The sequence below is a fragment of the Copadichromis virginalis genome, linkage group LG16 (genome assembly GCF_057382275.1).
Source record: "Copadichromis virginalis isolate Kocher_CV1m ecotype Utaka linkage group LG16, C_Virginalis_male_GT1.1, whole genome shotgun sequence".
NCBI classification, from domain to species: domain Eukaryota; kingdom Metazoa; phylum Chordata; class Actinopteri; order Cichliformes; family Cichlidae; genus Copadichromis; species Copadichromis virginalis.
In genome coordinates, this window is record NC_140633.1 from 23,377,604 (window position 1) to 23,391,764 (window position 14,161).

At 41.1% G+C, this 14,161-nt stretch overlaps 1 protein-coding gene across 2 annotated transcripts in view; it reads right to left on the reverse strand.

Moving 5' to 3' along the window:
• Nucleotides 1-14,056, reverse strand: part of LOC146690801 (ATP-binding cassette sub-family C member 4-like) — a 39,070-nt gene extending 25,014 nt beyond the window's left edge. For both annotated transcript variants that reach the window (XM_085433897.1, XM_085433896.1), the window contains exons 1-19: nt 13,685-14,056; nt 13,114-13,224; nt 10,344-10,464; nt 10,021-10,245; nt 9,845-9,934; nt 9,308-9,471; nt 9,080-9,205; nt 8,648-8,897; nt 8,444-8,551; nt 8,119-8,208; nt 7,583-7,774; nt 7,362-7,456; nt 7,193-7,279; nt 7,019-7,115; nt 5,676-5,904; nt 5,346-5,473; nt 5,159-5,196; nt 4,773-4,867; nt 4,204-4,350 (exon numbers count right to left, since the gene is read on the reverse strand). In XM_085433897.1, the coding sequence (XP_085290023.1) occupies nt 4,204-4,350; nt 4,773-4,867; nt 5,159-5,196; nt 5,346-5,473; nt 5,676-5,904; nt 7,019-7,115; nt 7,193-7,279; nt 7,362-7,456; nt 7,583-7,774; nt 8,119-8,208; nt 8,444-8,551; nt 8,648-8,897; nt 9,080-9,205; nt 9,308-9,471; nt 9,845-9,934; nt 10,021-10,245; nt 10,344-10,464; nt 13,114-13,224; nt 13,685-13,758 (2,467 nt within the window). In that variant the 5' untranslated portion in view covers nt 13,759-14,056. The remainder of the gene's footprint in view (nt 1-4,203; nt 4,351-4,772; nt 4,868-5,158; nt 5,197-5,345; nt 5,474-5,675; nt 5,905-7,018; nt 7,116-7,192; nt 7,280-7,361; nt 7,457-7,582; nt 7,775-8,118; nt 8,209-8,443; nt 8,552-8,647; nt 8,898-9,079; nt 9,206-9,307; nt 9,472-9,844; nt 9,935-10,020; nt 10,246-10,343; nt 10,465-13,113; nt 13,225-13,684) is intronic.
• Between the last annotated feature and the right edge of the window lie 105 nt (nt 14,057-14,161).

The following is a 14,161-nucleotide window of genomic DNA, read 5'->3' on the forward strand; positions in this document are numbered from 1 at the left end:
CCAAAATGCCGCTCCTGCCTAAAAACATGCATGCAGACGAGGCCGGGCTCCCCATAACAGCCATTGCAAAAACCCAGCCAGAGCATTATTCCCCGCAACAACCCAGCAATGCTCCAAATCAGCACTGATTCAAAGTCAAGTGGCGTAAGCATGTTGTACACTTGGAGGCAGACTAATCTTATTCACAGTGTGAGTGCCCCTTTAGCATACAGACATCCCGAGGGGAGGGTTCAAGCAAGGGGGTAGAGCGCTTACTATACCAATGCAGAATTTCGCTGCTTTAGTCTGGAAATAAGGGGGGAGTACTTGTCAAACTGTGTTTGTGAAAGCTCCAATAATATTTTACGTAATTTTACTGTCTAAGCCATAGATGACCCAAATTCATGCATATCTGACAAACAATGCCAATAAGAAAAGGATAGGTTTCTCTGGGTTACATCATACAATGGTTAGAGGGTGCTAGAGCAGAGAACATCAGTCAGCTATCAGCTGTTTGACAAGCGGCTCAGTTAACACAGAGTTTCAGAGGGGATGAAGTAAAGAGCCTTCTCCATCCTGCACAGACTATAGAGGGGATACATTACAGTGATGCAGTTACACAAAGACATTCACTGACTGGAAATGCCTATGAGGTAAGATCGGTGTGGGACAATGGCTTCAATCACTCTGGGTGGTTGTCAACAATATCACCTATTGTGTGCAGAGGGGTATAGACGTTTCAGGATATCAGCAGCATTAGTATCAAACAATTTCTCATGCTTTAAGACTCCAGGGGTGATTTGCACCACTTTTCAGGCTCAGGAAATATCAAACCCTCCCAACTAAGGTGGCCTCTTAGGTGGAGATATTAGGTGAGAAGGGCCCCCAATCACACTTAAAGAAGTGGAACAGTGGGGTCCGGCTAGAGCGGGGCGTGTGGCAAATCGCTGTTCCCTGTAAACATCAAGATAAGGAGACGACTCAGAGCCGCTCCATGTGTGGGCCCCAGTGCAGTTGGAGGGGCCCTTCAGTGAGACAAGTGTGATAATGAAGAAATACTAGGGAGGGGGCTGCCAAGGCTGGAGGTGGCACGGCTCACCTGCACTTCCATGAAGGGCCCGGAGGCCTGGGGCAGCCTCCCACCGCCGGCGCCTTGCTGCCAATACTAATACATTCTAAATCCATTCTCTTCGCTCACACCGCCAGGCTCCTGCAATCTCCTCTCCTTCCCTTTCATGCAATTAAATAGTGGAAGTGCAGAGCGAGGGGGAGCCCTATCAGCCATACTGCACACACACACACGGCTCCATCTCCACATTCAATTTACACACTTCGATATCATCATCCTCTCTGCAGTACTTCCTTCACTTCACTCCTAACACTCTTGCATCCCAGACCTGAAATACAGACATTAAAAACATTGCCTCTGTGGACACAATTAGAATCTCACATCAGTGACTACAGAAGATCTAATGTTCACTGCGTCAACAGCAACACCCAGCTCTGAGATGGCCCACTATGCTGATGGGAGACAGGGCTGTGGATGTGTGTCTGTGCATGTGTTGACTGAAACTCCACTCCTCGACTGTGCTGATGAGCTGAAGCCCTGGCCTGCAGTCTCTGAGGGGATTAGCCCACTCAATGACACTAAATTACAGGGATCAACATCAGCTCAACACATCCACCGCTGTCTGTGCTGCTCTAAATGGATCACATTTGGATGAACAGCTGCAATAAGACTGTACACATTACTCAAACGGGGCAACATGAATATTTAAAGCCATTTAAAATAATAAAACGGAGGAAAAAGCTGCTTGTGGTTTCTGTCATCTCTAAAATTATCAAAGAGTACTGTCACAACGCGAAAAAGAGTTTTAATCACTGAAAGCACCAACTTGGAAATCAACTATGTCTGTGCAGCACAAAAGATAACACAGTCACAGATTTAAATGGCGCAGTGGTATTCAGTGGCAGATACAGAAGAGCCACAATACCTCTCCGTCAATCATAATTCACCACAGCTGTACTCCATTGTTATAAACCACATTCACAGAATAACAAATAAGACCTTTGTGCAGCGACGCTTGAAATGGTAACCTTTAACTCTGAGGACGGCTATCAAACACCGGGCCTGTTCAGCAGCAGCAGCAGCAGCAGCAGCAGCAGCGCACCTATCACTTACACATGTAAACAGCTGTCAAATCCTTAACAACACATGTGCACACAGTTACAAATCACTCACACTTACGACAAGACAGTAGTGAATGTAAACGCTGTGATGGAAGTGGCAGGGTGTTTTTTTTTTAAAGAACAAAAGTGTTTAGACAGAAAGAAAACATTAGGAAGGGAAGAAGAGGAGCTGACAACAGCTGCTTTTGTCATGATGCTTTTTTACTTGAGGTAATAAATTAATTAAAAATACATAACAAAAGAAGGGGGGGGGGGGGTAAAATATAAGTACGTTGAATTTATTTACACAGTGCAAATAAAAATACTGACATATATTTTCTTAATTTATTGCTGACTGAATGGAGGAAAAAGGAAACGCAGACTCCGGGATAGTTGTGTGTGTGTGTGTGTGTGTGTGTGTGTGTGTGTGTGTGTGTGTGTGTGTGTGTGTGTGTGTGTGTGTGTGTGTGTGTAAATCCAGTCAAACATAGTGTTGTTTGCCAGACTAGCAACCGAGCTGTAATGACTGGACTGGTCACACAATGGTTACTGATAGCAGCACAACAGCGATCAGATAGCAGTGTCTGTTAAGCCTCTCCTTTGCTGCGCTATTAAACAGATTATTACATTATTCAAAGTGTTTGTTCTCCTCCTGTGCATAGATTACCGAGCAAGGCACACCCAGATAAGCTGCCAGGTAGTCCAATGCATAACACAACGGCGGCAGTAAAAACAAAAGTCAAAGATTAAGACACGCGGTGTTTGCTCCAAACACAGCTTTGCAAAGAAAAGCTTTGTCGCTACACCCACTTCTAATGCTAGCAGAAACCACAAGCTCCTGAACACCCTCAAATCATATTTAGACTTGTGTTACCAGCTTATTATGACTCATTATACAGATACAAGTTCCCCTTCTTGTTGAGAATTCCCACCCAAGCTGATTGTGTTGTACACGCATGTCACTATGAGGAGATTAGGCAGAGTAATTATCTACTGACGGGTGAACAATGCTCCAGAAAAATTAAAGTTATCAAAGTGGGCCACTTGACAGTTGACTTTGGATATGAATGACAGATTGTAGTGACATTACTTCACCTAATTAAAACAGGTCTTTAATTAATGCACTAATATTATGGAGATAAATTATGGAGAAGAGGGGAAAAAAAGCTAATTTAAGCAAATCTTGAATTATCCACTCACATTCATTGACGCCTATTTAAAAAAAATAAAGAAAAAAGAACTGCTTCCCTCCCTGAGTAAAGTCAGACACGTTTGGAGTGTTTGCTCACTTTTAAAATGACGTCCATCTGCCAGCTTTAGTGACCCAGCAGCTCCAGCCTACAAAGCTAATGAAATAATCAACATTTCTGATACAGCGCACAAAGCAAATATGTCTCTATTTACACTTCTTTATAATCCACACGCAACACCGTCCAAGATCTACTGCAAACACCATATATTCAATCTGATTGTTTGCTGTTTTTGTTCAGGCTCACAATGAAATAGATAGCAGTTTCTTTGCTGGTTCTAAGTACATTATGGCTAAAAAATGAAGTCATATCACCACCGTTTTGACACAATTAACATCTTGCTTGCACAGTCTTTACCTGCCAGCAGTGACTTTTACAATCATTTCATTTTAAACTTCTTTATTATTATTATACATCTTAGATAAATATTTATGAGTTGTTTATATTGTTTATTCACATTAAATAAAACATGACTGTTTAAAAACCTAACATGGGAAAAACATCTTAATTAAGCAGATTAAAATATTAATTAAAAATAAAAAACAAAACATGAATGTATAAATGATTACATCATAAGAAACCTGATAGCCATGACAAATTATAGAGGATAAAGAAAAGTATTTGAATGTTTTTAAGTGGATGAAAACATGACAAAGTAAGGAGCAGTCTGCTCTCTAGTGGCCAGATGTTCCAGCAACGACTGGATGCAGGTCCTTCTGGATATAAACATCTCATATCACTGACCATGCTATAAAAAAGGCTATGTCATTAAAATGTGAACGCGAAAGGCTGGTGAGCCACTTACCAATTGGGTTGATGTCAAAAAAACGTATTGGCGTCCGGAGGATGGCGTTAAACATGTTGTTGTGAAGGGTCTGGGCCGAGCTCACCAGGACATTGAAGAAGATCAGACTGCGTACGAAGCCAAACACAACTGAAGTGGCTGTTAAACCTGACAAAAATACAAAAACTAACATCAGCACAGCATAGTCTTATCCTTGTGCTTGTTCTGTGATTAGCTATGCATTTCAAGTGACATTGTTGAGCATACTGTACGCACAAAAACACATTTTTTTCCTCTTCATTTGTGTTTTTTTTTTTTTCATTTGCTTGAATGCTGATTTACCACTGTGAGCACAAAGCCTGAGCGAGTGAAGAGGCTGAGAGTCACAAGGAGGCAATCGGAGCAATCCAACGGCAGAGAACAAGAAAGGCACTGCTATCTCGCTGTACAGCTGAGGCCCATGTACACATACACTGGGCCTTGAAGGCCTTGGGCTACAGCCAAAGAACTGTGGATCTGTTCATTGAATGGCTGCGGTATTCAGAGATTCAGGAGTACACAAAAAGCAATATGCGCTCAGTGAGCTTCACCTGCGTAAACACCTAGGTACAGGTCAAGGTCCAGCTGCCGAGGGAAGCTGCCATTGAGGTCCTCGGTCACACTGATGTGCTTCTGTTCAGAGGCCCTGTCGAGTCAAGTCACAAAAGAAACAAAAATCCACAAGGACAAATAAACACAACAAAGGAATAAAGCTGCAACGTGAAGGCACTACACAACACACATTCCTCCCATCTCGAAGCACAAGGTCAGTTTCAACAAGTGACAGATAAAGTCAAGAAAGACAGTTTTGTTCACTTATGTTCTATTAAACCATTTTCAGTCCAGGTAAATGCGCCCAGTTCACTTATGAATCCCATTATTTGATTTTTTTTAAATTACTTAATGTATTTATTTTTGCAAAAAAACAAATCCTCACCAGCACGCAAGCCACCAGTCCTGCAGAACAAATGTAAGCTAAAAAAACAAAACAAAACATAGATGTTTTTAGGTCAAACATTAAGAAAACAACAAAACTGCTAATGTCACTACAAATAATCTTATGTTAAAAATTAATAATCCTTTGTATTTTTGCAATAATGATAGAAAGTAAAAAGTAAACTCACATGTGCAAGGGCATTCAATAAAATGAGGACCAAGAGGACCAGGAAGTTAGCACCTGCCATGAAATATTTCACATACATATGCAGGCCGACGTTGCCTTCAAAGCGGCTTTCCTCCTTTGTTGGTTGCACTACCTAGAAATAGACACTAGTGTCAATTCCAGTCATCTAGCAACACTTCAAAGCAGGCTGTAGTGAACGGTAAGCAGGAAAAGTTAGCTTCTCCTGCACTCTAGTGGCTTAAAGGATGCACAGCAGGCAGGCACATGAGGAGTTTTATACATGCCTGGTTAAAAACCTTTTTCCAATTAAAATCTAGTGCTTTACATACACCTACCATTGCAAGTGGCTCTGTTCCCTCAATCAAAGAGTAACGAGAGGAAGAAAGGGAAGACATAGATGAGTTGTCAGAGAGTGCGTGGGGGAGGCCGGAGACGGGGCCTGAGAGAGGAGTGGTGTTCTGCCTCTGCTCGTCCTGGTCCTTATCCTCCTTGAGCAGAGAGGTGAAATCTAGTCCAGAGCCCTGCAACTCACTGTAGGTCCCTCGGGCCACCATCTGGCCCTGACAGAGAGAAAAGAAATGCAGTTAATAACGGCATAGCTGATTTATATTGTCATAAAGATTCTGTAGGCAACATAAAATGTAGGCTCAAGAAAATGTACTACTGCTAATATTACCAATAACAAACTCGTAGACAAAGAAATTAACAGTTTTGGCTTATTATTATTTTTTTTTTTTTGGCATTTTAACTTATTTTTAACTTATTTTCCTCAAAGTCAAAAAATGTATTGCAAAAGGGCAACAGTGTTGCAAAAAACCAAACTATTACGAAACACTCCTGTTAAAGTAGAAAAGTACATTGTGCCTTTTGCCTAGCTTTAATGCTAGTTTAATGCTAATCAATTTAATATTACATTGAACATGGCCATGTATACTAATTAGATGGCAGGAATTCATAAATTTCATCTTTAAATGGAGATATTAAGTACAAAAAAAGGAGCAGAAGTTCATTTTTTTAGGTTGATTTTATTTTTTCTTTGTTTTAAAACATAATAATTTGGGGTATAGAACTGTTGAAGTGTTAGCGAGCTTTTAAATACAATACATCATACAAAATAACAAACTTTTAGCAGTGGCCAAAATCTATGTCTAATAATACAAACTGTGATTAAAACTCCTTGAACGGCGGATGTACTGGTTATCATATTATTAGTTCAGTTCATCCCTTTTCAGATTATGAAACGTTTTTCCAATCGAACTCAGAGATTTTTGCCACTGACTCTGTTGCACATGTTCTCCTGGAAGTTCCTTTGCTAAATATATAGAGGAGAGTTATTAAATCAAGTGTGTAAACTGATTGGCTAAAATTTGCAACACACAATTTACACCTAATCGCGCTGATATTTAACACCAAAAAAGCCTGTCATACTTTTTGTGCTTGATACTGACATGAACTTATTCCCCCTGTGGTTAGAAAACAGCCCAACTTTTATAAATCACCCAAAAAACTAAACACAAATGCAATTTTTCCCTGTTTACTGGCCCTGGCCCTAAATGCACTGACACCCTGCCATGTGACTGGATGATTAGACGTTTGCATTCATGAGAAGTTACATAAGTGTACCTAATAAAGTTGCTGATATTTTGTATTTTAAATCAAAACTCAAGCTCACACCTCCTTTAAGACGACGATCTGATCGGCAGCCTTCAGATACTGTAGCTGATGAGTAACCAGGATACGAGGCTTCTTCCTCAGAAGTCCACAAATACACCTGCAGAGAAGAAATAACATGAAAAACTGCCAACTTCTTTTCACAAACAACAGTAAGATGCTGGCAACAGGACTTACTCCTCAAAGAGGTGCCGGCCCACCTCAGCATCCACAGCACTGAGAGGGTCATCAAGCAAATAGATATCTGCATCCTGGTACACTGCTCTAAAAAGACGCACACACAGACTTTATCTCTGTCACTGTTACCAAATAAGCCGGCATTTTTCTGTATTGTTGTCCAGCACACCTTGCTAAGCTGACCCTTGCCTTCTGTCCTCCGCTGAGATTGGCCCCTCTGTCCCCGACAATCGCCAGGTCACCACCTGGCAGCAGGTCCATGTCCTGATCAGGGTACAAAAGCAACTTTTCCCAACATTCCCATTTGCACCAGAGTACTGAAAGCCAAAATAGCTCTAACTTTGCTACAAGACTGTATTATTGACAAGCATGCTTCAAGGTGATTCTCACTCTCTTTAGGGCACAGGCTCTCAGTACTCTATCATACTTCTTGAGGTTGAGCTCCTTGCCAAAAAGGATGTTGCTTCGAATTGTACCAGGTAAAATCCAGGGTTGCTGAGAAGTGTATGTAAGCTCTCCTTTGACTTTGATGACACCACTTTCCTGGCTCAGTTCTCCCAGTATGGCACTGAGGAGCGAGGACTGAAATGCACAAACAAAAAATTAGGTTTAAACTGCAATATTTACATTTTGGGAAATACCTTTAAAATCGCTTTCTTGCTCAGAGAACTCAGCATGGAACTGGAGTCGAGAGGCCTAGCAAACCTACAAAAACTGTTTCCCAATTAGGGAGGACATTTTAGTATGTATGTATTAAACAAGCATCATATACTAATAAGGAAACTTAAGAGGCAGGGTTTCTGCTGTGAAATTGGTGGTAAACACAACAGATTTTCAGTAAGAAGTATTTAGAGTTACCTAACCCATGTCAGGCTCATGGTCATGTGTGTGCTTCACTAAATCTGAGACTTGACAACAGACCTGACCTTTCCAGCTCCAACAGGTCCAATTACTGCCAGGAGCTGCTCTGATCTCACTGCGAAAGACACGTTCTGCAAGGTTGGAGTTTCAAGAGTCTGTAAGAAAAAGTAAGCCAGTTTGAACATCGGTGTGTGTAGTAAATACACAACAATTAATTTAATTCTTGGTTCACCTACTATGCATAGCTCAAAACCACAAATTTGTCTCACAAGCATCGCAGCTGGTGTAGCATAGTGTATAATACTAGCTATGCTTCGAGGGCTCAAAAGATTGCATGCGATACATATTTAGGATGAGAGGGAAAGACGCATTTCCCAAAATGTTTCCTACCTTATTCCAGTAGCATATTAAGTCCTGAATTTTCACCATGCAGTCCTTCTTCTCTGCCACAGGAAGGCCAAGATGCTGAGGAGCAACTTCATCCAGCAGAAGAAATTGCTTACAAGAATAGTAGATTATTTGTTTTAGTTTTTATACAAAGTAATCAGAACACACTACTGGAAAATATATAGCCTCTAACTGTAATATATTTACTTTAATCCTTTCTATGCTGATGAGAGACTCAGAGACCTTCTCTATGGCACAGGGGAAAAAAAGCGTGATGGTGAGTCGCACTGCCCCGTAGAGGGAAACTGCCATGAACACTCTGCTGGCAGACAACTTGTTCCCTGTTAGTACATAAACGCAGATGGTGACAAAGATGATGACCTTGCTGGCTGCAAAGAAAGACGCCATGTTCAGGCCACGCAGGTAAGAGCTTTTCATGATCTTAGAGATTTCCATTCTGTGGAAAACAAAATAGGATGGCAGTGTTTGGCACAGTTTTAATTTTATTGCACTTTACAGTAATCTTCCTTCTAACTCACTCTAATATTCATATTAAAAAATAACTTTACAATATCACACTTGAACCTCTACAGGTAGACATTTGGAGGCTGAATATGTATATTGTTAGATCAACTGTACCTTCTGACCTCATCCACCAGCGCACCAAAAGGCTTCTCCCACCCGTACATCTTTATAACTCGGATCCCAGAAATGACTTCACTCATTGTGCGAATTCTCTCATCTGTTAAGACTGCTGTTTCAGCCCTAAGAGAAAAACTGAAACTATGGAATCAATGCAACACAACACGTGGAGGAAAAACAGCACATGTATGGCATGTTTAATGAATCTGGCAAAAGACTTCAAACCTCAGTCTTGAGAACAAACGTCCAAACATGGTCTGTACTGGCATCATAAAGAAGAAGACAGCCATTCCCGCGAGACACGACGGGCCGATCGCATACAACAACAATATTATCACAGACACTGCTTGCAGGGGACCAATCCACAGAAAGTGCAAGTATAATGTGACCTGTAAGAAAAGCATAAGCAGAAATATTGCAAAGGCAAAGAGAGTAAGGTCATCTATAATGCAAGTCAAAAGAAAAACATTAACTCAAAGATACAAGATAATAAATCCCTGCAGAAAAACCTACGTAAGGCTATAACTTCGTGTTTCTCTTTTAACACCAACACTCAAATAAATACAATGGACAAAATAATAGAAACACCTGTCAGTATATTACAGTATAGTTCAGCAGCACCACACAGCAGAGACTTCAAAATAATCAAAATAAATAAATCAATCAATATATGTATAAAACACTTCCAAGCAAAATTTAGCAATATAGCTTTCAGGAAGGTAGCATTTAAACTGGAAGCTGAGTGCAGATATTTTCATTCACCTCGTCAAACTTGTTGACATCATTGGATAAGAGGTTCACAATCTGTCCTGTAGTTGTTTTGGCCAGTGCTGAGCTGTTAAGACACAGAGCCTTTGCGGAACAAAGGTGTAAGTTCAATTTACCACGGCAGAATTCAGAGGATGGCATTTATTTGCAGGCATATCATAATGACTCGCCTTTCGATAGATCATATGGCACACGGCCACGCGAATCTTCATCCCAGCTCGTTGAACGTGGTAGAAATAGAGATGGTGAAGGACAGTCAGACTGATGGTTGAGAGTGAGATGCCTGCAGCGTAGATGTACGCCTCAGAGACCGCAGGTGAGTTAGCTGGGTCGTAGCTCTCAAAGTACTCGATCAGCTTTCCAAGTAGCACTGGCTGAATGACTTTGATGACTTCCTGATAGCAAAGGGAATGTAAAACAGAAATGTCAGTGTATTTTACATTTTAAAGCTTCTCACTTCTTGCTGTGCACTTTCATTGTTACTTTGATATACCTCTATAAAGATGTACGATCCAATGAGCAAGTATGATTTCCAATAGCACTCAATGAGGGCCTTGGTAAGTTTAGGCGACCGTAAATCGTTTGCGGCCTGTTGAATTTCTTGATTCCAGTACCTTTGAAATGTGTCGGAAAATAGAAAGAAAACCAATTAATACTCCTGATAGGAAGATTTTCAAAGCCAGTAATAAAGCAATACACTGCTGGTGATTCCCCAGGAAAGAAGCAAAATCAATTTCTACTTAGTGTATTTTAAGAGAAGAGTGAAGGATTATAATTGTTAATTTATATTGCTCATACTAACTAACCAGGTATGGATCACTATTATCGCTATTATCACTACTGCTGATACATAATATTAACAATAAATACAATGCTACACAATGTGAACAGTATGTGGCATACACACTGCATAGCTGTCTGGATTTTACACGCTCACATCCTGTCATATCAACCTGAGACATAAACAAAGGTAAAAAGCAGGAGCAGGTTCGTGAATCCAGCTGCGGCTTTATCCACCATCAACCTCGGCCCTCTCAAAATGTATTTAACATTGCACAAAAAACTGTTCAGTTATTCTTATCCTCTCCAAACAATTCCAACAGAGTTCAACAATTCACTATTTCACAACCAATGTGAATGTAGCCTTGGTGACCTGCCAATAAGGTTCTTATGACCTCTTTACCTTGTCTGGCCCACTTCCCTGCTCATGTTTACTTTAATTTCAAATTTTGTCAAGAAGCTAGACAAAAACCATCTGGTCATTCTTACTCTGTTCTTCTATTAGAGTGGTTACTGTAACACCCCTTATTGTTACATACTAAGACTTTGCTCTCAATGCTTAATTCCAGGCCAGTCATCAGGCCCTCCTTGACATCAATGCCACATCGGCGTTTGTAGTAAAGAGAAGAATTCACCACTCAACTTTCTGCTAGTACTCTAAAATGCCATATGCACCAGACAAAGGTGCACTCTTTTCCAATAGCAGAATACCCAGCTGCGTAAAAGCCAACCAGAGATTCATGAAGGTCCCTGCCACTTCCTGGCACCTCTTTAATTGGACATCACCGATTTATGGGAGGGACTGCCCCCTGTGAGAGTGTTTGGCATTAAGGTTGACATTGTGCTTGGAGGTGAGCCCACCTATATATAGATAGCACTACTTCTCCATCTCCCACATGAGACCAAGCGCCTTACCCATGCTGCTCTTTAGCCAAATACTTGATTGTAAAAATCACTGTCTTCAGAAAAGCCTTGACATTATTAGATGTTTGTAAGATGCTAATGAAGGGATGAAACATCATTCTTCTAAAATACATGCTAAAGAGAAAGTTTCACATTTTAAAATAAGTTTAATTGAGTTGAGATCTGTTGACTCTGAATGGTTTTTATACTCATCAAATTATTCACTGATCCTTTGAGCACTATGGATACTCATTGTGGAAAAGACCATTCCCATCAGGATTGCCTAAGACGGTCACTTAGATTAACTTTGCACTAATTTACCCTTCCCTCTGCAGGTAAGTAAACCAAGCCAGGAAAATCCCAGATCCCCTGAATGCAAGGTAAAACGTTTAGGTCAGTGCATTTGTTTTGGGCAACAGCAGACATACCCTCTGTCAAGAATATTTAACCATATCCCTTTATTCCTCATCTCTGCAGACCAGTGCTTATGGATTCTGCACCGCTTAACTCTCAGATTTACAGATTGATTTCTGCACTGCAACTTTATAAAACACTGTTTGCAGACTGTTTTTCAAACACAGTCTGATCCTGTATTGACATTCTCGGTCTTCTGAGGAACACCTGCTCATGTATCACACTAACGCTTAAACATCTGCGGCGTACAAAAGAGTGCTGTTAACCATAACTTTTATGCCCTCAGAACTACCATCTAAATATAGATGGGCCCATCTCCAGGGCACACTTTTGATGCTTAACTTCGTCAAAGGGGGCAGCCTCTCCACACACACAGGGGTTTTAGCAGTGGAGAAGGGAGTCATTTCAATCCAACTGGTACTTCCCAGGAGTGTGCAGCTCTAGCTTCAATATATAGTAGTTCAGAGTACTGGAAGTGAACAAGGTCCTGAATGCCAAATGCTGACATTTGCGCAGAAAAAAAATTGTAGTGAGTGTTACCATAAGCTGGATGTTTCTACAGTTTTAAGCTGACATTTTCACTGCCATTTCCACAATCACTGATGCTGGCAGCAAGAAAGGCCCAAAGGTGGTTTGTGTCTGTCCTCTTCAAAAGCTCTGAAATGGAAGTGAACACCAGCAGGGAAGTGGGTCAGTCAAGGTAAAGAGGTCACAAGGGCCTAGTTGACACTGGCAGGCCACAAAAGCTGGAACGGCAGTGTTTGTAAAACCCACTCCATGAAGAGTTGCTCAGAGAGGACAAGCATGATAGAACGGCCTTTTGTGCTATCTAATAAAATGTCACAGGATACAGTACCGGAGAATAAAGCAAAAATGATGGCAAATGTGAATGTGAGTTCTGTTCATGACCCTGGTTCTGTGCTGTAATACTCGACCTGATATGAAGGCGGGAGTTGCTGAAAAGTCGGAACCGTTGTCTGAATCAGTGTTTGAATTTATTAGCACGTGAGACTGTTCAGTTAGTACTTTGTATAGCTTGACTTTCAGTGGAATCACTGTTAAAAAAGGGTGCCTTTATTACAATGAGGGCAAACTGGTAGACTGATTCTATAAGAAGCACCAAACAAAAACCTTGAGTACAATCAGACATAATAAATTTAAACCACCTCTGTAGTTCCTCTCCAAGTCGATCAGATGCATCCTCCGGGAGAACTTTGTACATGTCATCCTCTTGCAGCTTCCTTCTGTATCCAATTCTGAACAAGGGATTTAGCCAACTAAAGGAAAAGTAAACAGAAGCAACTTTTTTAGGCATAATTTTGTTTTATTTTGTTTACATTTTAAAGTCATAAGTAAATACAGTACTTTTTTTTAATCACACCACATTTATGCTTTTTAATACACACATATTGTCCTAGTTTAAATAGCTGCATGTATATAGTACATATAATGTAAATAAAATGGGTTAATTAAAAAACTGATGCTAATTCTCCATTATTACACATTACTTGTCATTGCATCACTGATATTTCAACTTTACGGCACTTTACTCTAGAACAACTCTTATTTTCAACACCACGTAACAAACTTCACTCGGTAACCGTGTGGTTTATTCAAGGGATGGACCTTGAATAACCATGGACAGGCCTCATTGGGTGGTCACAAACTGTCAGACAGGAGAGCTCTTCACTCGGTTAATGTCACAGAAAGCTGTCAGCGTGAGGCCGGTTTTCTTACCAGAAGAAAATCTTGGAGAGAAGATTAGCTGAAGCCGAAGGATTATCTTTCGCCTCCTTCCGCGGAGGTTCCATGACCCAAACAGAAAAAGCAACCTGGAGACAGTCTCTGCCTGCTGTGTGGCAGAGGGGTTGTCGATAAACAATGAGAAGTGGAAACACTGACTGAGCAGCTGAGCAGCTGGGGTAGACTCCGACTACTGTCAATACTACACCTACCGACGTCCAGCACGGGATTATCCCAGGTGGCTGTCAGCCGGTTTGGCTGTGATGAGCGCGGACGATGCGTGGCCCGCCCACTGTATGCAGATTGGCTGATACAAGAGTCCATTACAAGGCTCCCTCTGCTTCATATGAGAAACATTTTTCTTTGCTGTCTGTTACAGATCCCAAGAGGGGATGGTGTCATGTTGTACCTTGTAGTAAATAGCAGTGGCGTCGTTAGGCCTATTTTAGGGGTGCTGAAGCCTCCCTAAAA